Source organism: Taeniopygia guttata, chromosome 26, assembly GCF_048771995.1.
Source record: "Taeniopygia guttata chromosome 26, bTaeGut7.mat, whole genome shotgun sequence".
Lineage (NCBI taxonomy): Eukaryota > Metazoa > Chordata > Aves > Passeriformes > Estrildidae > Taeniopygia > Taeniopygia guttata.
In genome coordinates this window covers 1,149,558-1,175,465 of record NC_133051.1, presented here as the reverse complement: position 1 = coordinate 1,175,465, position 25,908 = coordinate 1,149,558, and the positions used below count along the sequence as shown (strand labels likewise).

At 47.3% G+C, this 25,908-nt stretch overlaps 1 protein-coding gene across 3 annotated transcripts; it reads left to right on the top strand.

Annotated features, from left to right (window-relative positions):
- The first annotated feature begins 1,569 nt into the window (after positions 1–1,569).
- HIPK1 (homeodomain interacting protein kinase 1) lies at positions 1,570–23,223 on the top strand. 3 transcript variants are annotated; one of them, XM_030291742.4, is made up of 16 exons: positions 1,570–1,843; positions 2,782–3,859; positions 8,427–8,550; positions 10,506–10,625; positions 11,352–11,438; positions 12,269–12,453; positions 12,740–12,902; positions 13,257–13,479; positions 14,323–14,444; positions 15,980–16,114; positions 18,577–18,716; positions 18,870–19,052; positions 19,555–19,770; positions 20,033–20,271; positions 20,619–20,755; positions 21,644–23,223. In XM_030291742.4, the coding sequence occupies exons 2-16, from the start codon at positions 2,784–2,786 to the stop codon at positions 22,127–22,129; spliced, it is 3,636 nt and encodes a 1,211-aa protein (XP_030147602.4). In that variant the 5' UTR covers positions 1,570–1,843; positions 2,782–2,783; the 3' UTR covers positions 22,130–23,223. The 3 variants fall into 3 exon arrangements, with proteins under 3 accessions (XP_030147602.4, XP_030147601.4, XP_030147603.4); XM_030291741.4 differs by having other exon boundaries at positions 18,574–18,716; XM_030291743.4 differs by lacking the exon at positions 15,980–16,114 and having other exon boundaries at positions 18,574–18,716.
- The last annotated feature ends 2,685 nt before the right edge of the window (positions 23,224–25,908 follow it).

The following is a 25,908-nucleotide window of genomic DNA, read 5'->3' as shown; positions in this document are numbered from 1 at the left end:
CTTTGTGCTTTTTTGTGGAGTCTTCTGAAAAGGTCTAGAACATGTTGAAAAGGTTGAGTCACCTTGATCATTATGTGAGGTACTGCCTTCAAGTGAGCTCCTGTGGATGTTCTGTGTGTGTTTGTGATTCCTTCTGCTGAATTTGGGCTCTTTTGCCATGGCCACTGCCGTGCTGAAGTTCTCGCTGTGGCTTTGCCCTTGGCCAAGCCCCAGCCTGAGGCACAAGCAGCCATGGGTTATGCAATAAAACCTTTGGGACAGACCTTGACCAGGAGCTTCTTGGCTGGGACTTCGTGAGCAGATGCTGGGGGAGGTGAGGATCATGTTCCATGTGAGCCTGCAGAGAATCCTGCCATGAGGACTGAGTCCTCTGTGCAGGACTGGGACCTGCCTGTCTCAGAGGCTGCAGAGCTCCTGGACAGTGCTTTGCTGGAGGGGGTTCACACTTGTGCTGCTGTTCATGTAAACAGGAAGCTGGGAGAGGTTTTATAGAATCAGAATGGGTTATAAAAGATCATAAAGTTCCAAACCCTGCTGTGGGCAGGGACAACTTCTACTACACCAGGGAGCTCCAAGCTCTGCCCAACCTGGCCTTGGACACTTCCAGGAATGGGGGAGCCATGGCTTCTCTGTGAATCTGTGCTGAGGCCTTACTACCCTCTGAATAAAGAATTTTTTCCCAATATCTAATCTCAACCTACTCTCAGTCTGAATTTTGTTAAGAGTATTTTTGTTATTTTTAAATGTTGTCAACTTTTGTACGAAAGCCAATAAATGTCTCTCTAACACTGACTTTGGAAAAGGCTGAATGGAAATGCTGTGGAGTTCTTGAGTGGGTGATGGTGACTGATTGGACTAAATCCCTTCTTGGAATCATCTGGCCTGGTGCCACCTCCCTGTGCTGGCAGGGCCATCGCAGATCACACGGCACAGGATTGTGCCTAGATGGGTCTGGAATATCTCCAGTTAGGGAGACTCCACACCCGCTCAGGGCACTCTGTTCCCTCACAGCAAAGAAATTCTTCCTCACGTTCAGGTGGAACTTCTGAGCACCAGTTCCTGCCCGTTCCTCTGGTGCCATCGCTGGGTCCGGGAGCAGAGCCTGGGCCTTGCTCTGGCACCCGGAGCGCGGCCCGGCTGAGCTTCCCGTGCCCGGCCCCGTTCCGCTCGGTTGCTGGTGCTGTCCCGTTGGGTTCCCCGGCCCGGTCCCGCTCGGTTGCCGGTTCAGTCCCGTTGGATTCCCCGGCCCGGTCCCGCTCGGTTGCCGGCGCAGTCCCGCTGGGTTCCCCGGCCCGGTCCCGTTGGGTTCCCCGGCCCAGTCCCGCTCGGTTGCCGGCGCAGTCCCGTTGGGTTCCCCGGCCCGGCCCGGCCCGCTCCCGCTCGGTTGCCGGTGCTGTCCCGTTCCGTTCCCCGGCCCGGTCCCGCTCCGTCCCCGGCCCCGCCCCGCGGGTCCCGGCCCGGCCCCGGCGCTTCCCGCCCCGCCCCGCCCCGCGGTCACGTGCGCGCTCGCCCGCTCGGGGCTCGGCTGGCTCGGCCTGTGCGGGCGCTCGGGGCCCGGAGCGGCGGCGGGAGCGCGGCGGGGCCGGCGGCGCTCGGGCCCGGGGCGGCGGCGGCGGCGGCGGGACGGGACGGGACGGGGCGGGGGGAGCCCGGCCGGGCCGTGAGGGCGCGGCGGAGCCTGGCGGCGGCGGCGGAGCGGCCTGGGGGCTCCCCCCGGCGAGCGCGGGCCGAGCGGGCCGGGCCGGCGGCCGTGGCGGGGCTATGATGAGCCCGCTGCGGGGCTCCGCACCCCCGCGTGTCCCCCAGGCAGGTCCGGCCCGCGGCTGAGAACCCCCCACCGGCGGTGAGTGCGGGCGGCGGGGCCCGGCGGGGCGGGCAGGCCCGGGCCCGCCCCTTCCCCCGCGCTGGGGCTGCGCCGGGCCGGGGCGGCGGCGGCGGGGCCGGGCCCGAGCCCCGGTAACGGCCCGGCCCGGCCTGGCCCGGTCCGGTGCGCCCCGCTGGCGGCGGGCCGGGCCCCGGGGGGAGGCTGGGCCTGCCGGGCTTGGGTTTCCCACCGACTCTTTTTACAGTGCCCAGGAAACGGGCCTGGGGACGGCAGCGTAATTCTCGCAGGGTCTTCCCACTTCCTGCGCTCCCCCAGCCTCCGTATTGTTTGCTCCAGTGCTAGGGGGGGTTTTTAGCTTGGAGGAAAGGCGGCTCGGGAGTGACCTTATCACTCTCTGCAACTCCCTGAAAGGAGGGTGTAGCCAGGTGGGGGTCGGGCTCCTCTCCCGGGTAACGAACGGCAGGACGAGCACAGAGGGTTTAGCTGCGCCAGGGGAGGTTTAGGTTGGACAATAGGAAGAATTTCTTCACTCGTTAGACACTGGAATGGGAGGTGGTGGAGTCACCGTCCCTGTAGGTGTTTGAGGAACTGGACGTGGCACTGAGCACTCTGGTCTGAGTGGCAGAGTGGTATTTGGTCACCAGGTTGGACTCGATGATCTCAGAGGTCTTTCCAAGTGAATTGACTCTGTGATTCCTGTCGTGTCCTGGGACTCCTTTAGCCCTTAGAGATCTGGATAAAGAACTGTGTGCTTGTCAAATGCAGTAATCTTACTGTACAGCCTCGCTCAGTGGTGCCTTTGGAGGCAGCAGTTACAGAGGTTCCCTTCCTCAGTGGTGGGCACCACATGGTGTTCAGAACAACACTGGGTTTTTGTCGTTCTGGGTTTTATGCAGATAGAGGATCTTGTCCATCCCAGCCTTCTGCCCATTATGAGTTCTCCTCTTCCTTTCCAGGTATGGCCTCACAGCTGCAGGTGTTCTCCCCTCCGTCAGTATCCTCGAGTGCCTTCTGCAGTGCCAAGAAACTGAAAGTGGAGCCGTCTGTCTGGGATGTTTCAGGACAGAGCAGTAGTGACAAGTATTATACCCACAGCAAAAACCTCCCAGCAGCTCAAGGGCAAGCCAGTTCCTCTCATCAGGTAGCCAATTTCAGCATCCCTGCCTACGACCAGAACCTCCTTCTCCCCGCTCCCTCTGTTGAGCACATCGTGGTCACCGCGGCCGACAGCACCGGCAGCAGCGCCACAGCGTCCTTCCAGAGCAGCCAGACCATCACCCACAGGAGCAACGTTTCTCTGCTGGAACCATACCAAAAATGTGGATTAAAAAGGAAAAGTGAAGAGGTTGACAGCAACGGTAGTGTGCAGATCATTGAGGAACATCCACCTCTCATGCTGCAAAACAGACCTGCGGTGGGTGCTGCGGCCACGACCACCACGGTCACCACGAAAAGCAGCAGCTCCAGTGGGGAGGGAGATTATCAGCTGGTCCAGCATGAGATCCTGTGCTCTATGACCAACAGCTATGAGGTCTTGGAATTCCTGGGACGAGGGACGTTCGGGCAGGTGGCGAAATGTTGGAAACGTAGCACGAAGGAGATTGTAGCCATCAAAATCCTGAAGAACCACCCTTCCTACGCCCGGCAGGGCCAGATCGAGGTGAGCATCCTGTCTCGCCTGAGCAGTGAGAATGCCGACGAGTACAACTTCGTCCGCTCCTACGAGTGCTTTCAACACAAGAATCATACATGCCTTGTCTTTGAGATGCTGGAACAGAACTTATACGATTTCTTAAAGCAAAACAAGTTCAGTCCGTTGCCCTTGAAATACATCCGGCCCATCCTGCAGCAAGTGGCTACTGCCTTGATGAAGCTGAAGAGCTTGGGTCTGATCCACGCTGATTTGAAGCCAGAGAACATCATGTTGGTGGATCCTGCACGCCAGCCCTACAGAGTGAAGGTGATAGACTTTGGGTCAGCCAGCCACGTGTCCAAGGCCGTGTGCTCCACGTACCTGCAGTCACGGTATTACAGGTAAGCACTGCTCTGTCTCACTGAACCAGGCCAGGCTGATCCTGCTGGGGCTTCCTTCTACAGACACTGAGCTTTCCTGTCCAACCCCAGCTGAGGGGCAGCAGGAAATCATCAGCTCTGCATGTTTCCTGGAGATTTCTTCTGAAAGTTGGATGTAAATAAATAGAATATCTGCCTTAGGGTGGCCTAATCTGCAGCCCAGCACCTTCCTTTCCCCGCCGGGTCAGTGCACTAAGTTGATTTTACCCTGAACACTGTATGAAGTTGGCAACTGGAGAAGTGTTAAGTAGTGCATTTGAGGCTGTCTGCTAGGATCTGAAACTAGTCCATGAACCTTGGACATTTAGAAAGGAGAGAAGTCAAAGGGGATGCCAATTTCTATTTGCTTTTGTTGCTTCTGATTCTTCATCTTTGTCTAACCCCCTTCAGGAGCACATGACTTCCTGTGTCAACCCTGGCTAAGTCATGCTTTCATGAGACCTGCAGCTCCCTTAGAGCAGTGATGAGAGATATCTCTGCTTCCCTTGGCAATATTGGAGATGTCTTCTACCCTACTCCTGCCCAAGAATTAAAAATAAATTATGGCCAGAAACGTTAAAACTCAGAAACTGTGCGTAAAGCAAGCTGTGACTTTTTTTCAATTATTCCACCAGCTTGGCTCTGTTAAGTCTGTATTTGAATTTAAGTAGCAGCAGACTTCAATAAATGGATGCAGAAAGAACTTCTGGCTTCAAAGGGCAGTGAAGAGTCTGTGCTGTGTTGTCAGGGTTGCTTTGGGTGGAATGTGAGCTCACTTGACGCAAAACTCAGAACTAGTATCTAGTCCTTCCAGCTGGGACCAGACAGGACTGAGACACTCCACCCCACCCTGTGTTTCTGCCCTGTTTGATGTCTTCCCTGGCTGCTCACTTCAGTTTTAAAGCCTGGCTTATTGTAGGTTTGCTCTGCTCATCCCTCACGCTCCCTGTGTGCTTGCTCCCTTTGTTTTTGTGTTGTTTTTCTTTTTAACTAACACCCAGCACCAGCTTTCCATGACATTCCTTTCATGTGATACAGACTTTTCTTAATCCATTGCTCATGATCTTTGCTCAGCTTGTTGGCACCAATCTTTCCAATTCTAAACTATTGATTGCTGTGGGTTTTTTTTTTTGTAGTGCAGTTGTCCCCTGTGCCCCACAGCTCTGTAAAAAACACTCACTCTCTAAAATACATCATCAGTTTTGTTGTTATTGCACAGAAAGAGGTGACCACTGGTCAAGAATCTCCTCTATCTGACTTGCCACATGTGTTAGCAAAGCAGTTTGGGGAGGCCCATGGTGCTCTCCATTTTCTGGTATCTCAGAAAACAGATTTAGCTGAGGAAAAGCAGTGAGGGGTGATAAGAATCTTCCAAGGGCTGCAGGGAGGGAAATTCCTGCTCCATCTCTGTGTGGGGCACTGGACTCCAGCCCCTTCAGCTCCCTGGGGTGACTGACTCTGCCAGAAAGGCAAATAACCTGGGATTAGGTGGCGTTGGACTGTCTGCCTGGCTGGAGTGAAGAATGCTGTGATGTGGAAATGTAGTATTTAGTGATATGTAATTAGTCTAATAGTGATGATTACTAAAATCCATAATCTAGGATTAGATTCTGGTGCTGCCTGTGGGCCAGTGTGGAGCACAGACTGTAGGACTGGACAGTTTGGGCCGTGAGAAGGGGGCCCTGAGCGCTGGGGGAGCTGCAGAGTGCAGGAATATCCATTTCTCACCTCTGCTTTGGGCTCCATGACCTACTTCTGTGCCAGCCATGCTGGCCTGGGGAGCAGCAGTGCCTGTGCCAAGTCTGACTCTGCTAATCCAGCTCCGTGCTGGCCCTGCATGCTCCCTGCATTGCTGCACTTGCCCAGGCCCTGTGTTCCCACCCTCCCAAAGCACAGCTGCAAGCATGGGGTGTTTGGAAATGCTGGGAGGGAGTCCTGCAGTTTTCTGGGGGCTGCTGTGAGTTCTGTCTCTTCTGAGAGTGCCTGAGTGTATTTGTCAGCTTTGGGAGGCAGTGCTTGGCAAGCATCTGTGCAAAGAGTGTTGTTGATTTTATTTCAAAGAGCTTAAGATGGTAAAATCACTTTAATCTCTGGCAGAGCAGCTATGGAAGTGACCTCTGCCTGCTGTCCTGGTTCAGCTCACATCTCATAAGGCTGCTAATTGCAATGGTGTACAAGGAGATGAGAGAAATTCTGATTTCCCAGCCCTGTCCTGCAGTCAGAATGAAATCAGGTGGCTCATGAGAAGTTCATTTATTTAGTTGCATGGAATAAAATACAAGACTTCAACTTACTATCATCATGGTATTGAGATTTAGGAATATGTGAGTCTTTTCCATCTGGGAGTGAAAGACCAACAAGCTGTCACCAATCTCAATTTCCACTGGAATCGGTAGGGGGTTTTTAGCACACTAGAGAAGGATTAGCATGCTCTGCATATTCCACAAACCATCTATATTTTAGTTTGTTTGCCAGTGCAAATGCAGCATGCCTTATATGACAGGTCTGGGTCCTTTCTGAATTGTGAATTCCTACATCAGGATAATCAAAAGGGGCAGTGCAGTTTGCTGATGATGTCTCCTAAAGTAATGGCAAGGAGGGCTCCTGTGTAAATGTATGAATTGTACTTTCTCTCCTTGTGAAGAAAGAGATTCCTCTGGTTTGCACCTCTTAGCCTGTAGAAAATTATACCCATTCTAGCATATTTCCTTAAAATGTAAATGTTAGCAGGACAGTCAGCATTCAGATACCAGCTACTGCTTGTACTTGCACAATCATTGTATATTTTCACATGTGAGAAACCTTTCCAAAGTCAACAACTGCCAGGATCAGACAACCAAGAGCAACACTGATCTAGAAGCAGATCAGTGTTGAGTGGAGAGTGTCATTATCTCTTAGCTTGAACATTATGTCTTAGCTTGAATTATGTATTACCCTCATTACTGGAGGTGTATCATGGCTCTGGTTTTGGGGGCTCAGACATAATAAAATCTGAATAATAAAGAATAAATGTGACCTCACTGCAACAGGCAGCTGGTTCAGCTGTTTATCTTCTTTATAGAATCCCAGACTGGTTTGGCTTGGAAGGGAGCTTGAAGCTCATCTCATCCCACCCCTGCCATGGGCAGGGACACCTTCCACTGTCCCAGGTTGCTCCAGGCTCCATCCAGCCTGTCCTTTTCTGATTTTGTGCTTTCTCAGGTGCCCTGTGCCTGAGCAGCTGGGCTGAGTGCCTTTGTTTTGGAGAGACCTGTGTAGACACCTAAAACAAAAGGTGTATCTGTGTCACCGTGGCACAACAAAGGGTGATTAATTGGGGAGTCACTTCTTGCAAACAGTTGGGAGGCTGAGGAGTCGAGGAGGGCAGTGTCAAATTTACTGACATCTGTACATTATGCAAGCCCTGGTTTTTAGAATTCAGTCGAGGGACCAGAGCTGTTTTCAGAGCCTTTTTTAACAACTGAAGTATCCATAGTGTAACACCAGAAATGCCACACAAGCCCTGGGGCATGACCAGGAAATGGGTAGCCTGGAGTTTAGGGCTTTTCTGTCTTCCTTTGCTCTTGTGTTAGTTATTCATGATGAAGGTCAAGGCTTTTGTATTTCCTGTACTTTCCAGGGTGAATTCCCACAGCAGCTCACCTGGGGTTTGCAGCACCTGAGGTTTTGTGCTCTATGCAAATGTAGGACCAGAATTTCTCCTGCCGGAACAGCCTCAGTTTGTTTCAGAACTCTGTGTAGGTGAAGAGCTTTACTAAAACATCCTTCTGTGTTATGAGTCAGCTCCAGACAGAAATCTCCCTGAAATTCCAGCCTGTTAGAGAAGCAAACCCTGCTTGGAGTGTGAGGTTTTTTTATCACCTCCCCTTAAAGGCTGGGCCAGACAGGTACCTTTTGCATTAGGTGTGGTTGAGTGCACAGAAACCTGAAACACAACCTCCAGCTGGGCTCTCTGCATCCATTTTAGACTCGAAACTCTGTGAGCAACCCCTGCATGAAAACCTGCTGATAGAAACCCAGCTGCTCTCTGAGGAGCTCCTTTTCCTGGCTCTGCAGGTGCTCTTCTTTCCCACATGAAGCAAGCAGCTTCCTGCAGCTGCTTACCTGGGGTCTCAAGACCTTCTCCTAGAAAAGTCTCTGTTTGCCAGAGCTTTTCTTCCCAATTCTGTTAGGATAGGCTGGAGTAGATGATCTTGAAGGTCTCTCTGTAATTCTGTGGTGCTGTGTGCTGTCTCAGGGACGCCTCACATGCTGTCAAGTGTAATTAAACTGATTACTCAAGGAGAAGCTTTATGCAACTGTGATATAAAGGCCTCCTAGGAGCTGGGGGGCACCGTGGCAATAAAAGAATCCACCTAAGTGAAAAGAAAAGGTTGGGATCCATTAGGCCACCCAAGGAAACAACTTCTGCTTTAAAGTGAATAATTTATATCCACACAGATTTACTTGTGTGTAGAGGGGCTTTACCCAGAGTGGTTTACAGGGAAGAAATGCAGCTTTCAGAGTAGAAGATTGGACTTTGGTTTTTTCTTTCCTTTTCCCTTACCAGAGCTCCTGAGATCATCCTGGGTTTGCCGTTCTGTGAAGCCATTGACATGTGGTCACTGGGCTGTGTCATAGCTGAGCTGTTTCTGGGCTGGCCTCTGTATCCAGGAGCATCTGAGTATGACCAGGTGAGAGCATGTGGGGGATGTGGGATCTTCACATCAAACCATGATTTTCTGTGTTCAAACCCTCCTGGACCCCCGTGTCCTGCATCAGCTTTCATCAGTGCACATTGCCGCTGTCTGAGCACATTTTCTCTCTGTGATACTCCCATTGTCTCTGGGCAGGGAGCACGGAGTTCTGTGTGTTTTCCCTTGAGCTGAGTGTATCCTGTCCAAAAAAAAGGGGCCAGTTTGCAGTTAACCCCTGGTTTCCAAACCCAAAAACTGTTGAAACACCTTCCTGCCAAAGCAGAAGCGAGGTGTGTGTGTCCTGGTGTGAAACACCCTCTGTAATTTCACCATGAGGGCAGTTTTTCCATGTGGGGACAGAGCAAGCCTATCATTCCTGCCCTGTTAATACCTACAGCAACCCTGAGTTTTTATGCAAAGTGTGAGCCCCAAGCTGTCTTTGAAATCCAAGGGCAAGACTCTGAGAGGCATCTTGAACTAATTAGTCCTTTCTGTGGATACTTGGCATTATTACCTGGCCTAGTCAGTGCCTATAAAAGGACAAAAAGTCTGTGAGAGGGGTTTTTTCCAGTGTAACTTTTCCACTGGGGCTTTTGTGGTGGGATCTTGTTGCAGTGCTTGGTATGGTTTTATTATGTGATAAAATACATGAAAACTTACTAAGTGTCTTACATGTGTCTTCCCAGCACCGTAAATTTCCGAAGGAAACGCAGCAGTACCTTAATGAGCAGAATGAGTTAGAAAGTAGCTGAGGCAGGGCCTGGTGGTTTCCTTGTGCTCTGAGTTTTGTGTAATTCTGAGAACCTTATCTGCTGCTGTAGGTGGCTGGGGAGGAGCTGCTTTTTCCATTGCTTAATGACAGGATTTTGCAGCCCTCTGTGAGGCAGCTTGAGGTGTGACTTCATGGGGTTCATTTTGATGTCTGAATTTCCCTTGAAGACTGAGGATGACTTGGCTTGCATGTTTTTTGAGATTCTGCAGCAGCAAGTGAAAGTTGAGGTGGAACTTGTGAGAGGACCTCTCCAGGAATGAGTTCATGGGCTGGGATGGGATTTACAGCTATTTTTTTAAACATCTTTTGGCCGTAAAGCAGAAGTTACGTCCTGTAAAAATAGAACTGCTACCTGAACTATGGTGTAGATACAAGAAATATTCACGTGCAGGCACTTGGATCCACCTTGGCTTAATTGAAAAGTGAGCCCATAAATTCATGTGACCACAAGCTGTGACAGTGCCCTGTTTTGGCACAATGACATAGCAGGAGTTTGGCAAATAAGAAATGCTAAGGATATGTAAATGATCTGTAATTGATGGTTTGTTACCATCATAGTTACCTTAACACTGTGCAGTTATTAATAAATTTGCTATTTTCTTTCCTTTTTAGCATACCTTTTTATTTGTTATCTCTTTACCATCAATACTATCACAAGGATTCAGGTGCATCTTCCAAAATTCTGAGCCATATTTTTAACATGTAAAAATAAGTATATTAAATGTGTTTGGGGATATTTGGTCTTGGTTTCTTGGTCAGTGGGAGCTTTGCCATGATTTGTGGGCCTAGCATATTGTGTAAGCAGGCACAGCAATGTTGCTTGGATAATCATGCCTTTAATTATTTATACATACATCATAAATTCTGTGGTATTTTTCCCCTCAAAACATGTATTTCTTAAACTGTTTATTGTCTTAAAAACCTACAGTCTGCTTGCATATACATTAGCATAAAATATTTCCATAAGGAAGATGCAGTTAAAACCTAAAATTTTTGCAGAAGTGATTGCAAAAGTGACTTTATAAATACTTGAGAGGGTCCCTTTAATTTTGCATATCTGGGCAGTCTTTCTTTACAGGTAATTTCCTATTAGCTGTGAACAAACCTGGCTGTTAATTACCCCATTAGCTGTGAATTCTTCATGGTGGGAAGTCCTCACTCTTGTAATTTTCTTTCCTAGATTCGTTATATTTCACAAACTCAAGGCCTTCCAGCGGAGTATCTTCTCAGTGCAGGAACGAAAACAAGCAGGTTTTTTAACAGAGATCCAAATTTGGGATACCCACTGTGGAGGCTCAAGGTTTGTCTGTCTCTCCCATCCCCAATTCTCTTTTGTTCCTTGAGGATTTGATAGAAATTCCCAGCCAGTTTTGGCGTGCTGTGAAAACCTTGTGAGTGAGGATTTGAAAAGTGGCTGCCTGGGGGTCTGGGAGTGCAGGAGCTCTGCAGAGCTCCTGGTGCTGCTCTGACAAAAGCAGCAGTGGTGGTAGCACCAGCAAAGGGTGTTCCATCAGTGAGATAATGGGTGCTTATTATGGGCTGCTCATTCTCAGGGAAGTGTGTCATCCTGTTGTCATCTCCTGACAATCCAACCAGTAAAATATGGAATATTTTGTGATGGGTTTGTTAGTTTAACAGGAATCTGGTTTTGGGTTGGCAGAGGACAGGAAAGAATGGGATTTAGGCCTGATTTGCCTTTGAGCAGCAAAAAGAAGGGATTTTTGCCTTTCTTCTTTGTAGAAGAGGGATTTAAAATATTTATAGCCTCTTCCTAAATCAGAAACCTTCAGTTCTTTTGGCTAATGCACTACCCAAGGAAGCCTTGAAATGAAGTCATCCTGTTGTTAATTCAGCTTTGCAATGAGTGATCTTTCCTGGGAATGGGATCCCAGGGCTCTTTGGGTTTGAGCTGCTGGTGTGTGGTGTGTCTGAAAGCAGCAATTGATTATCTGCCTCTGCAATTTCTTGCTGCTTTTTCCTTATCAATACTCAATGTCTCAGTTTATACGAATGTTTTCTTTTATAGACCCCAGAAGAACATGAGTTGGAAACAGGAATAAAATCAAAAGAAGCTCGGAAATATATATTCAACTGTTTGGATGATATGGCGCAGGTGTGTGGGGATCTTGGGACACAGAAAACTCATTAATTTTCCACATATAATTTAGTAACTTCCATTTTTTTGGGGCATCTCTGAAAATGAGGCTCCTGTGCTGGAGCAGCCAGTCTTTTTCCACTGCCAGTTCAGAGCACTAATGGAGGTTTACAGTGGTGCCAATTTGCATCAGAAATCAGTGGATTAAAAACAGTCAAAATATTAATTATGAACCTGTTTGAAATGTTTTGTTTTCTTACGTGTGTTAGCAGAAGTGTGCCCAGCCTGCTCCCAGTATAGTAGAGCAGTAGGAGAGCTGAGCACCTACACATGTGTTTGTAGGATTAAACCTCTTATTAGACTTTGGAAATAGTGACAAGAACTGCAGATCATTCTTATTTTCAGTCTCTCTTTAGAGGTAAAATGAAGGAATATCTGAGTGGTTTTAATATCATGAGGCCTTAAATCTTAAATATCAATTTTCTGTCACTTTTGTAGCTGTTACCCTCAGGTTACATCTGTGCAGAGAAAGTGGAATCATTCTGGCTTGCAGCCCCTTATAGATTCCCCTAAAACATGAGGGCATTTTGCCAGTGAGTGGAGAATGAAGCCTGGTTGGTCCCTTTGAATAAACCCAACTCCCTGTTGAGAAGAGAATTCCACATGCAAGTTTGACTTTCTCTCCTAGAATGAGCAAGGGAAAGGCAGAGTGTTAGCACTGTAATACCTGGAATGGGTCGGGCTAAGAGACAGAAATGCTGGATAAATATTTCTGTGTGATGTGAGGTCATTGAATTGTTAGGCAGCAGTTCGATGCTTGTGTGAACTGCTCCCATTTGATTTTCCAGGTGAATATGTCTACAGACTTAGAAGGGACTGACATGTTGGCAGAGAAGGCTGACCGAAGGGAATACATTGATTTGTTGAAGAAAATGTTGACAATTGATGCAGATAAGAGAATTACTCCACTGAAGACTTTGAACCATTCGTTTGTTACAATGGCACATCTGCTGGATTTCCCCCACAGTAACCAGTAAGCTCCCTTGGATGGGTTGTTCTGTTTCAGGATTTGTGGAATCACTGAGCAGCACTCCCCAGCTTTCTGTCAGTGCTATTTTCTGCAGTTCCTGGCTGATCTGAAAATAGCAATGGCATGTGTAAGGAATGGAATGTTCATAAGCTTCCTTTTCATGTTTTAGGACATTCTTTGTTGGTTTAAAAGAACCTAAACCTAAAGCAGGTGCATAAAGTTGGGAATCTGTCACATCTGTGTCCTGTTTTTACAAATCTGATGTTTTCCTTCTGTCATTCTGTTCCAGTGTGAAATCTTGCTTTCAGAACATGGAGATCTGCAAGAGAAGAGTGAACATGTATGATACAGTGAATCAGATCAAGAGCCCTTTCACCACTCACGTTGCTCCTAACACAAGCACAAACCTGACAATGAGCTTTAACAACCAGCTCAACACAGTACACAACCAGGTACAGCATCTTTCACCTATTTTATCCTAATCAAAGACATGGAGTAGGCTGATTTGGTGCCTTCAGGCCAAATTTTAAGCTGCTCTCCAAAATTCATAGTCTTGTCTCAAAGTCTAATTTTCCAAAACTCAGGCCAAGGAGCCTCTTTACTTCATGTATTGAAAATTTGTCAGTTCAGCAACATAAGTTAATTGTGTGCAATTCATGGTTTTTGTTCTGTGTTGTTTAATCCTTTTACCTCAAACATTTTCCAGGTACTTTCCTCCTAGTTTAATATTGATGGTTCCTGTTGTTTGTTTTATAACAAAGAGAGATAAAATTACAGGCGATAAGTGATTTTTTTCTTTTTTCTAGGCCAGTGTGTTGGCTTCCAATTCCACTGCTGCTGCTACTCTTTCCCTGGCCAACTCAGATGTCTCCCTGCTCAACTACCAGTCTGCCCTGTACCCATCCTCTGCAGCCCCAGTGGCAGGAGTGGCTCAGCAGAGCGTTTCCCTGCAGCCTGGAACCACCCAGATCTGCACACAGACAGACCCCTTCCAGCAAACCTTCATTGTTTGTCCCCCTGCTTTTCAAAGTAAGCCAAGAACCCTTTGTGTGATGCTGAGGTTTCAGCCAGTTAAGGCAGGAGAAGCTGTGATTTGCAGCAAACTGAGAAAAGCCTGACTGGAGCAGAGCTCTCTGTGGGTGTCACACGGGGCTCTTGCATCAGGTGGAGGTGCAGAACCAGGTCAGACATGTGCAGGCAGCTTGATTCTCTTCCAGGTCGTGCTGGAACAGGTGACAGGATCTTGCCTGCCTTGGTTGCAGACTCCAGCTGGTTGCTCAACCAGTTTTTCCCCCCAAACTGAACACAGCAGCATTCCACAGAAAGCAGGGAACAGAGGAGCCAGACCTGCCTGAAAATCAGTGTGTCTTGCTGTGTTTGTTATCTCAGGAGTAAATATCTGGTGTTTGAGCCTCAGTTCACAACCTGGGTGCAGGTTTTTGCTACCAGCAGGTTGTCACAGGTTGTGGGTCAGTGAGCTTGGCACAGGCAGCTCTGTTCATGCCTCTGCATCCTCAGGGTTCTGTAGTTATGTTGATACCTGGATTGTCTTAGTCTGGAGAGTTTTGTGACATGGGAACTGATGGTGTAAGGCTTGAATTTTCAGCTTGTCTCAAGCAGGTTGGAATTGAGAGTGTGTAACTGTTTCTGCAAACCAGGCTCCACAGAGCTGAGCTGGTGAGGGCTGGCTGTCCATCCTGGCCCTGCAGGATCCCAGTGTGCAGAAGTATTTACTTCAGCTGGTGTTTTACTGGGATTTTGTCAAAGTTTTTCTATCCTTCAATCCTCTGTCCTTACCTAGCAGGAATTTGATTTTTGGAAACAAATGACAGAATAGTGCAGCAGCTTAGTGATGTGTCTTGTCCTCCACAGCTGGACTTCAGGCAACTACAAAGCATTCTGGGTTCCCAGTCAGGATGGAAAATGCTGTCCCAATTGTGCCACAAGCACCTGCAGCACAGCCACTGCAGATCCAGTCTGGAGTTCTCACACAGGTAAAAAAACCACCCCAAACCCCTCATAGGCTCAACTGCAATTCCACCATCCAGGAGAACCTGCCTGAATGCAGGGGGTTCTCAGGACACATGAAAGGTTAAATGCAGGTCACTTCTCAGACAGTATTTTCTTGTTTTGTTTTGTTTTGTTTTCTGGAATATTTAAAGTCTGAACTATTTGATGTCATGTGCCTCCCTGGTTTTAGGAGTTTGATTTAATAATGGGAATAAATGTGTGGTTTTCAGCTGCTAAAAGAGGCTATTATTTTTCAGGCATGGACACTGCCTGTAAGGCAGTGTTGTTCATTTTTGCCTACACTTTAGAAACGTGGCAGGAGAAATCATTGCTGTGAGAAGTGAGAGCCTGGTAAACAGGTGACAACACAGATTACTCATGCTAAAATTTCATCTTTAAATCAACAAAATTATTTCTCAATCTTTCTCAGTTAGTTACATTCTTAGTGTAAATTATTATGTAGCAATGACATACTTCTTTCTGCAGTTTGCAGTTTAAGCAACATGCAATACCAAAATTCACAAATCATTCTAAAAATGCTGTTTTAAATATTAGTAATGTGTCATAAATTAAAGCCATTTTAATTTCCAGAAAGTAATCCTTTAATGTACAATAAGTGCTGATTCACAAGTTTTATTCACTGAAAATTTATAGTTGCCTTTATAATTAAGTGGTTTTTTATTTATTTGCATAGTTTTAGTTTCTAATGGCATTTACACAAACTCTGTTAGTTTTACTCTTCAGGCAGTATACAGCTCTTACTGACCTTGTAGAGGAGTAATTTTTAGTTTGTTCAGTCCAAATATTTAGGTGGCATTCTGTGATTGCTGGTTTCTTTAGCATTAATGGTACAGGTCACAGTATCCAAAAAGCAGAATCGACTTGAAGGCCCACCTGAATCCAAGAGTGCAAATTGTGCCCCAAGAATCTAATTTAAATTAGACATTTGATGGAAGTAATACATGTCTGGGTGATTTCATCACGGATAACTTTGCTGTTTCATGACACCAAAGACCTGCTGTGCCTTCCATGAAATCCCATAGTTTTACCTTTTCTCAAGAGTTCCGTGTGTGGATTTGAAGTGCAGGGAGCTGCCCGGGGTGCAGTCTGTGCCATGGCTAGTGCAGCATGGCTGTCACTTGCCCTCTGGGACCCAGTGAAGTGCCAGTAAAGTGCCAGCAGCTGAACTCACTCTGACTTTAGAAATGTGTCATCAGAGAGACATCCGTCCCCAGATTTTTCCCCAGCTCATTTTGACTTTTGAACTGTGTCATCGCAGAGGTCCTGTCCCCAAATTTTTCCCCGACTTGTTTTGGCTTTTGAAGTGTGTCACTGGAGGTTCCCAGCTCCTCGTGCTCTCCTCGGGGCCGTGAGGGTGCCTGTGGAGCCGTGCAGGGTCTGGGTGTCGGTGTCAGTGTCGGTGTGTCCCTTCCAGCGCGGTGCCCCTCACCCGGCACACCGACCTGCACGTACCTGCCTCAGCTCGTGTGTTTCACTCACTGCCTGATCTACATTTCAGGGAAGCTGTACACCACTAATGGTAGCAACTCTTCATCCTCAAGTAGCCACCATCACGCCGCAGTATGCGGTGCCCTTTACCCTGAACTGCGCAGCCGGCCGGCCGGCGCTGGTCGAACAGACGGCTGCAGTACTGGTAATTGCCTCCCTTGATTGTGTTCACTAACTGAGTTTTTGTTTTAACTTAGACTTGCAGAGGGCATGGAAGCATGTGCCATCTTGTGGCTGTGTTCTTGCTACATCTTAATGTCTTGTTGTTTTCCTCCCCAACATTGCTGAAGCACTGTCTGACTCTGACGTTTAGCGTGGCTCTGTAAAGAATCCAGATCCATTGACTATTACCTTTGCTAGCCTAATATTGAAAGCTCTTCTAAACTAGACCCTAGAAGAGTCGTAATCATTCTTGTTCTTCACTTACTCTCCTATCTTTGCCTTTTGATTGTGGAATACAAAGGAATCAGTCTTTAGCTTGACTCTGCTACAGGTACCTGGATGGCCAGAATTTGACCTACTTGGCAAGTTAGCTCCATATTTTGTTTGCAACACGTGTAAAGCTGCTTTGTATGGAGAAATGTTTCAGATCATTAAGCATAGGCTAAAATCTCTAATGACAGCAAATCCTTTAATGTATTGCTCTAGCAGTTGATTTCTCTTAACCTCTCTTGAACATTGACAATAATTTTCTGGCCTTTTGTTATTTATAGCAAATCGCACATAGCTTGCTTCATCCAGATAAAGATTCTGTTCCTCACAGATACTTTCAGTTGATATGTATTTCTTGGTTGAAATTAAAGGTGAGCTCTAGTATCCAAAATGGCTATAGCTAGCTTTTAGGTCATTTGGAACGATTTTCAAAAAGGATGGGGGAAGGGAATGAACACACCTTTAAGAATTGTACGTTTGCAAAATTATCCTCTTCTGTATTCTGGCACCTGCATCAGAACAACTTTGCAAGTGCCACAAAGAAGTCATTGTAAAACTCCAGAATCAGATCAGTGAAGCTTATGAAAACATTGCAGTGCACTGAAGTGCTGGTATCCTCACATGTCCTTCAAAGCACATTCCATTGTGTGAACCATGTTGTTTCTTGTGGCTTTAAAGTGGTAGTTTGAATGTCATTTTCTTCTGAGAGGGAGAGCTCTGCTGAAGTGGAATTTGCTCGAGTCATACCTATCCTGAAATTTAAACCCACTCATTTGCGTTCTTGTGAACCAAGTGAGCTGCTCCCTGGTTCTGGGGATGGGAAGGCAGGAGAGTGGGATTCTCCTGGTCACAGCTCTGAGCTAAACAGACCCAGGAGTGCTTCTTCTTTCCTCCTGTTGAATTTTGATTGCTGAAAGGCTGCAATCTGGGCTCCAAAAACAGCAAGGGGTGACTATAGCAGGGCTTGGGACACAAGTGAGTTGGTAGTGATGTTTTCCAAAGTGTATTTGGGCTTTGATTCAACAGGCAAATTCTGTTCTGCTGTGTGTGTGCAGTGGACTTGAGGTTCAACTCCCCTGTACAGCAGTGGAGGTCAGAGCCGGCTGTCTCCAGACTCTGAGCCTGCATTCTGAGTTTCTCTGGAGGACTTGACTAGTTCTGTTTGGATTCTGGGAGCCTTTGGCGTGAATTTGCTCACCTTTAGTGCTTCCAACACTTCTCCCTTGCTGCTTCCCCTGAGTTTGCATTAGCCATTTGCTAAGCTTTGCATATTTTTGTCCTTCCTCTGTCAAAACAGTTCGTCGCTTGGAAGGCCCGATTTCTGCCTCTCATTGGGAATTTATATCTTGCTGTATTAAACTCTCTGCTTTGTCTTGTGCAGGTGTTGGCTTTTGGAAAGACGCATGGTGTGACTTTTAACATATTTCTCTTTTTATTTTTTATTTTTTCAATGTTATTGTTATTATTATTATTCCGCTTACGTTGGCAGAGGTTTTAGCAGCTCTCTGCTTTGAAGGCTTCTTGTTCGGATCTGGTATTTATTTGTACTAAGCGGATCTGTTGCTTGCAGAAATACTGAATTTGAAAAAACAAGTTTTGCAGTTTAAGTTGCATCAGAGAAAGCCATATATTATCAAAATCATGGAAACATTACGCTGTCAATTTTATTTGGATAAATTTGATAATATTAATTAATTGAACCTGCCTTCATGTAATTAAATTATCTCTCAGTGTGGCTTTTCTTAAATACTTCAGCTGAAGTGGGTGAATTTCCACAATAATGACACCATCAGCTCTCTCAATGTGAGCCCTGCAAGGCAGAAAAGCAGAAAGGACCAAACTGGTTTCATATTTTGGGACCTTTCAGCAGAACAGGGTGTAATTTATGTTGAGAAAGAGTCCCAAGCACCTGACAGTGCAATACCTGCTTTCATGTGCAGCACAATATAAACACTGTTTTCTCCAGGTGACAGCAGTGATAAAAGAGATCAGCAAAATATTGGGAAGCTAATTCCTCTGTTTTTTTTGTCCTTGGGAAAACGTGCAAGGATGAGCTGTATCTCTGCAAGCTAACAATCCACCCCAGTGCATTTATTGCTTGGAGAAATCTCTGCCTGCCCCTGCAGGAGCTGAAGCCTAGTGATCCTCGTGTCTGTGTTTGTTGTTTTGCAGCAGGCCTGGCCAGGGGGAACCCAGCAGATCCTGCTCCCTTCCACCTGGCAGCAGCTCCCAGGGGTTGCTTTGCACAACTCAGTCCAGCCAGCGGCCGTGATCCCAGAGACCATCGGCAGCAGCCAGCAGCTGGCTGACTGGAGGTAGGGATTGCAGGAGCTCCAGCTCCCTGCCAAGTGGGAATGCATCCATCACAGAGCCCACAGTGGCTCCCTTCCCCTCAGAGGCTCGCTGCAGCTCCTGGTTCCTGCAGTGTAGTCATGGGATTTGGGTCTCTTGTGTCTTCTCTGCTCCAGGAATGCACATTCCCATGGAAATCAGTACAGCACTCTAATGCAACAGCCATCTCTGCTGACCAACCACGTGACGTTGGCCACAGCACAGCCTCTGAATGTTGGGGTTGCTCATGTTGTGAGGCAGCAGCAGAGCAGCAATGTGCCAGCAAAGAAGAACAAGCAGCCAGCACCGAGCACAGCCAAGTAAGGATTCCATTGCTTCCTTTCCCAGCCCTAGAAAAGCCATGAGCTTGTTTGTGGAGGTTGCCTTTTGGTGTGAAAAAAGCATCTTCTGATCACAGAGGCATTGAGGGTGTAACTTTATTGTGATACAATTGCATTTAAAGATGTCTTGGAAAAAGCCTTTCTGCTGTTGTCGCTGATTTAAATTACATTAATTTCAATGAGTGCAAGGTCATGGTTGATGAAGTGCTTTGCTGTCCTGATCAGAGGGGTTTTACACTCCTGGAGTGTTGGTGCCAGTGACAGAAATGCTGAAGGAGGGGTGGCAGTTTCTGGCAGTGTCCAGGGGGATCAGTGCCATTCAGAGCATCCCCGAGTGCCTTTGGCTGTGTCTGTGGCACTTTCTGTTTGAGTGTGTGCACTGAGGTTCTGTTCATGTATCTATGTTCATGCCCTCGTGTTCCTGATGCTGTTTGTCCGAGCCTGTGAGCTGGAGCTGAACCCTGCTGTGCTTTCCCTGCAGGCCCAGCTCCTCTCTAGAGCCTGTGCCCACCCAAGTGTACTCTCTGATCGGGAGCAGCCCCCTGCGCTCCACCTCCTCCTCCTCCAACGTGCTGGTCCCCGTGCAGGAGCAGCACCAGCCCATCGTCATCCCCGACACTCCGAGCCCCCCTGTCAGTGTCATCACCATCCGCAGCGACACCGACGAGGAGGAGGACAGCAAATACAAACCTGCCAGGTGGGATGTTCGTTTGGGCTGTGCTGGGCTCAGCTCATGCGTCAGGGAGAGTGAGGAACACAATGTGGGAGCCCTGGGCAGGCTCAGAAGAGCTGCATAAGACACAATATTCCCCATCAGATCTCGGTGCTGTTGTGCCTGTAGTTAATCCGAGTTTTATCTGACAAGGAGGGAGGGTGTGAGATGCCAGAGAGAGATCTGTAATCTGGTGGGCAAAGCTAGAACGTTTCTCATTTGTATTTTGTCTTTTGTCCCCCTGCAGTTTGGGTATGAAGCAGAGATCCAACGTCATCAGCTACGTCACTGTCAACGACTCCCCTGACTCGGACTCGTCCCTGAGCAGCCCCTATGCCCCAGACCCCCTGTCCTCGCTCAGGAGCACTGGGGGGGCCCTGGAGCTGCCCAGCAGAGCTGCTGCTGACAGCTCCAGCTCCCGCACCATCATCGTGCCACCCCTCAAAATGCAGCTCAATGACTGCATCGTAGCCACCCAGGCTTCAGGTGGGTATCTCAGTGTGCTTTGCCAAGGCTCAGGTGCTCTCCTGTCCCTGTGACACATTCATCCTTGCAGTTCTGGACTTTCCACAGTGGGTCTTTCTCAGCTTTAGGTTTCACAGCTGCTGTTCTGAAAGCCTTGGTCTGTTTTCATAGTCATTGATAGATTCATCTTTCATTTACATTTGGCTGCATTTAGGAAGATCTGTAACCATTCCTGATGGTTTCTTAGTCATTAATTCTTAGTAATTAAAGCAAAGTCTGTGTGACAGAAACAGCCAGCTTGGTGCCCAGAGCTGGTTACCACCAGCCTGGGAGGGGGAGGAGGCGACTGAGCTTGTGGCATCTTGCAGGCATCCTGAGCAGCAGCAGTAAGAGCAAGCCAGTGGCCTCGGTGAGCGGGCAGTCGTCAGGATGCTGCATCACACCCACGGGGTACCGCTCCCACCGCGTGGTCACCAACGGCGTGCAGCCCCTCAACCTCAGCCAGGTGAGCCCACCTGCCTCTGCTGGCCTGGGGATGCTGCAGAGCTGCTTTAGGAGCGTCTGAGGCAGGGAGGAAGGCTGCCTTGCAAGAGGATCAGGAGTTGAAAGAGCAGCTTTGGAGCTGGTTCTGTCCTGGGGTGGTGCAGGGTAGGACACACTCTGTGGGGAGTACAGGGGGGTTTCTCAAGGCAAAGGATTTGTTCCTGTAGCAGAGGGCAGGAGAAGGAAGTGTGGTTGTCTCCATAGTCTCTCTTTGTGCTCCTTGTCACACCTGACTTACAGCAGCTCCTTCCTGCCACTCAGGAGGGTGACACCAAGGTCCAGAGTAACTTTGAAGGCACAGTATGAGGAAATTCTTTAGTTCTTTACCTTTCTCTAGACCTCACAGAGTTCCAACCAACCAATAGTTTAAGACTGAACTTTCTCTCCCAAACTAACAATTGGCACCTGAGATTGTTGAATGTTTCAATTAGAAGATTGGTTTCACTTCATTTTGTGGCAGGACTTTTGATCTTTGGGTCACACTGCAGCAGCCTCTCAGAGGAGAGGGAGTTGTTACCCCTGCAGTTCACTTCTGGCACGGGCACCAGACAGGTTTTGTGGTGCTAAAACGGGGCAGCCCTGCTGCCACCCTCTCAGTGTGCAGAGGAGTTGGTGTGTGAGGAGTTCTGGGGCTGGGTCAGATCTAGGACTTGCCCGGCTGTGGTACCTCCAAAGTGGCAGTTTGTCCCCACTGCGGAGGAAAAGTGTCACCTCTGTCCCCGTGGAAGTGCAGTCGCCTCCTCAGATCTGCAGGTGTGTCGGGGGGATGGAGGTGTCCATCAGGGGGCTCTGGCTGCCCCTTGCTCACCTGAGCATGACCACTAACCTCATTCCCTCCCTCCCCTTGCAGAACCAGCAAGCCACAGTGCTGGCCTCCCAGGAGAGAAACGGCAACGCTGTCCCACGCCGGCAGCAAGCTTACGTGGCCCCCCTCACGTCAACGATTTCTCAGGCTCCCTACACGTTCCAGCACAGCAGCCCGGTGCATCCCCACCTGGCAGCAGCCACGGCCAGTGCCCACCTGCCCAGCCAGCCCCACATGTACACTTACGCCCCCAGCACTGCTGCCACGCTGGGCTCCACCACGTCCATCGCCCACCTGTTCTCCCCTCAGGGCTCGTCGCGCCACACCACCTACGCTGCCCACCCCAGCACCCTGGTGCACCAGGTCCCTGTCAGCGTGGGGCCCAGCCTGCTGACGTCTGCCAACGTCCCCCCCGCCCAGTACCAACACCAGTTCGCTCCCCAGTCCTATATTGGTGCTTCCAGAGGATCTGCTATTTACACTGGATACCCGCTGAGCCCCACCAAGATCAACCAGTACTCCTACTTGTAGTTCCCAGTGAAGCGCTGTCCTGCGAGGAGCCTGAGAGGTTGGAGAGGATTTCAGGTGAACCTTTGCCTGGGAGTGACTGCCTGGTTTGTGTTTCTCCCTGATCTGGTTGTATGTTGTTCCCAAATATCTCTGGTGAGTTCAGTCACTAACTGAGCAGCATGCTTTGTTACCAGTATGAGGGTCACTAATTAAGTTTTTAAAATTTTACTTACTTTTTATAGATGCTTTTAAAAAAATTCATGGTCACATTTATTTAAAATCATTCTGTTGTGCTAATCAAAAGGGGTGTCAAATCAGTGTCTCAACAGACAGATCCTGATGTCTTTTTTAACTTGTGTAACTTAAACAAAAAGATTTGCAGATTCTATTTTAGCAGCTTGCACAAATCCATGTTGCCACTAAAAATGTAGTGCATGTTTATCTCATTACGTTGCTGGGGCAGTTTTAAAATCAGATTTAATATTTTAACATCTGTTCTCTAATTCACTTTGTCTTTAACAAATTGCTGGTTCTGAAAAGCCATTACATCTCCATATATGTTTCTGTCCAAGGTGTTTTGTTTACTCCTCTGCTTTGTTTAAGGACTGGTAGAGGCAGCTGCCTTATGCCAGCAACACAATACATTCAGTCCTGTAAACCCTGGAGTCTGCTTTGTTTTCTTGAAAATTCTCCATAACCCAGCTGAATTTTTGTTGTGTTCGTTGCAGAATTCTTCTAAGTGGTTCAAACTGTATTCAGGATCTCACTGTGTGACAGAGCTCAGCAGCTCTGTCAGGGTGTTGTTGTCTCCAGTTGAGAGTAAATAATGCAGCATTGCTCTAAAATTTGGTTTCTGCAGCTTATTAGATGCTGGCCCTATAATGGAGCTGGATTCCTTCACAGAAGCACAGGGCTTTGCTTTGTTCTGTTTTCCTTAATATTTTTGCCTCACGTGATTAATTTAGGAGGGAGATGAATTTGAAATACAATGAAACATCACTGTATTGATGTGTACAGCTTTTTATACTCCTGTGAGCGTATCCTCCTGGATATGTCAGCAGCTACTCTAAAGCGCTCTTAATAAGACTTGTAAACAGTACGTGCATGTAGGAATTGCAAGAAAAAAAAAAAAAAGAAAAAAAAAATACAAAAAAAGAGAAAGAAAAAGAAAAAAGGAAAAAAAATCCAGATTTTAAAGTTTATTACTGAATTTAAAACTATTTTAGAAGTTTTGTATTGGTGGTGTTTTAATATTTTACAGAAAATGAAATATGTACATATTGATTAGAAAAATATAACAAGCAAAACTTCCTGCTAACCCCAAATGTTCTGTCTTTGTAATCAAAATGTGTAGTGATTATACTTGAACTCTGTACTTAGTGTTTGTCTAATTCTTAAACGTTCCTGGGGATGGAAGTGTTGTATCCTTTGTATTTAAACCAAAATGAATTGATTCATGTTGGAATGTATGTGATATAATGCAATGGTTAGAGCTCATCACTGTAGCACTGAGAGAGGAGTAGAGCTTCACGAGAGGAAAGGATACCTTGGATTTGTTTTGCACAGGTATGTGTGATGAAGAGTTGTTTGGTGTGTCCCCTTATTGTAGTGCCTTAAATGATGATGTAGTGTGACTAGAGTTTACAGTGAGCTTGCCTTACGAGGGACCAGCAAGCCCCCGTCGAATTGAAGCAATTCACCCACCCAGCTCCCCCAGCCAGAGCAGCAGGATGGTGCAGAGCCCTCTCCCTGCCACCGCCTCATCCCAGCTCCGTTCTTGTTCCCAGTGAAGCGATGTCCCCTTGAAGCTTTCCCCTGAAATGGCACATGTACTGTTAGTGTCTGTCAGTGCATTTCGGATAAGGTAGTGCTGGGAATGCATTGGAATGTTTAGTCTAATATCGCAGAAGTGATTAAATACGTGCAATCACTTTTATTAGGTTTAGTGTAGCGTTACCTTCCCCCACAGGAATAGCAGATGTATCGTGTAAAATATTGCTAGCTTGGTGATAGAATATTTATACCAAAGAGAGCCTGCTGTAAAGCACATAATACCATTAAAAAGTTTTATAATGCTACTGCTAATGTGGAGTTGTTGGGAAGGTCTGTCAGCTGTAGCCCTAGTTAGCGTTCAGAGGAAATACTCACTTTGGATAATCAGTGCAGGTTTTGGACTACGCTTTGTTTTCTTGGGTCCCTTGTACTAGGAATTATTCCTCATCTAACACGTAAAGTATCTTGTCCAAAAGGAAGATATAAACTGGTTTGAGCAGTCGTGTTACTGCAGCAATAAGAGGTTTGGTAACCTTGAACCCCAGTTTATGTTCCGTCCCAGCGGGAAGGAGGCCAGTCCTGACCTGGCCGTGGCCAGAAACGCCCGAGCCATTTCTGCAAGCCCACGTTCCTGCTAGCAGGAAGGCTGGAGTGGCCCGAGGTGGAGGACGAGGGAGGGCTGCAGGGCTGTGGAGCTGGGCGGTAGCATTAGCCCCCGTTGATGTTCAGTGTGTTTGTAGTCGGAGCACTTCCGTGAGCGTGCGGAGAACCAACCTTGCTGTGCCACATCGTTGCTGCAAACGATGCTGTTTGTTGCTGTAGGCACTTTGTTGCTTTTTTTGACATTGCTTGTGTTCAGTACTTGCCTTGAGATACCTCTTGGGTACAGAGTTGTGCCTTTCCACCAAAAGGCAAACCAAGCTCCAACTCCCTGTTTCACAAATAGGACTTCATGGAAAACACTTCACAAAGAGGAAAAAAAAAGAAAGACCTCTAGCAAAATCTGCTAATAATTTTGAGAACTTGCCCACTTTCCCTTAAAAAAAGGCAGCTTGAAATGTCCATTTCGAGGACCTCGTAACACAATTAATCCCAATCAAATATATTCCCAAAGCACGATGTCATCTCCACTGCCCGAGTTCCCAGAAGTGTTGGAACGGGGAGGATGAGATGGCAGTGATGTAGGTGAAATCAAACGTGCTCCATTTGGAACAAGATGTCAAATAATACCCCAGAATTCCTCTGTGATACACAGCAAACCCCACCCCAGCAGGGCCAGGGCCTCCCAGTCTGGCCCCAGTATATGATGCCAAATTTAGGTGTATTGTGTTCTGCTCTAAGGAGACACATCCCTTCTTCCCTTGCATACCCAGCCTCAAACTGGCTTCAAGAATTGACTCTCCTCATTGTCAGAGCCTGCTACACATTTTTGGAGAGAAGTCTGCTATCTCTGGATAGGAATTGGCATCCTTTAATTTTCTTCACAACTAGTTTGGGATTCACCTTTGGAACATTTGATAGCCAGCTAGTGGTCCCAGCTAGGTTTGTCTGTGTGATTCTTGAGCTGTTCAATCAGTTTTCTCTTACCTGACCTGTATTTGCAGCTGTGATAGCCCCTGCAGAGGCAACTCCTGAGGCTTTCCTGCTTAGCACCTAATTGATGGGATGCAGTAATTTACCTCTGACTCAGCAATTTCTTTTAGTACATGAAACTAAATTGCTTCTAAATGACAGGATTGGCACAGCCCTGCTTTCTTTTTTTAAATTTTATTTAAACTTCTGAATGGTGCCGCATGTCCACATGGTTGTTTGTTGCTAAACTTTATATAATGTGTGATTTCAGATTCAGCTTGAACTATATCTATCTCACTACATGTAGCAGTACATTATATGTAATGTTAGTATTTCTGCTTGAATCCTTGATATTGCAATGGAATTCCTACTTTATTAAATGTATTTGATATGCTAGTTACTGTGTAAAATTTAACTTTCTTTTATGGTTGTGCTCTTCCTTTTTACAAGCCGCT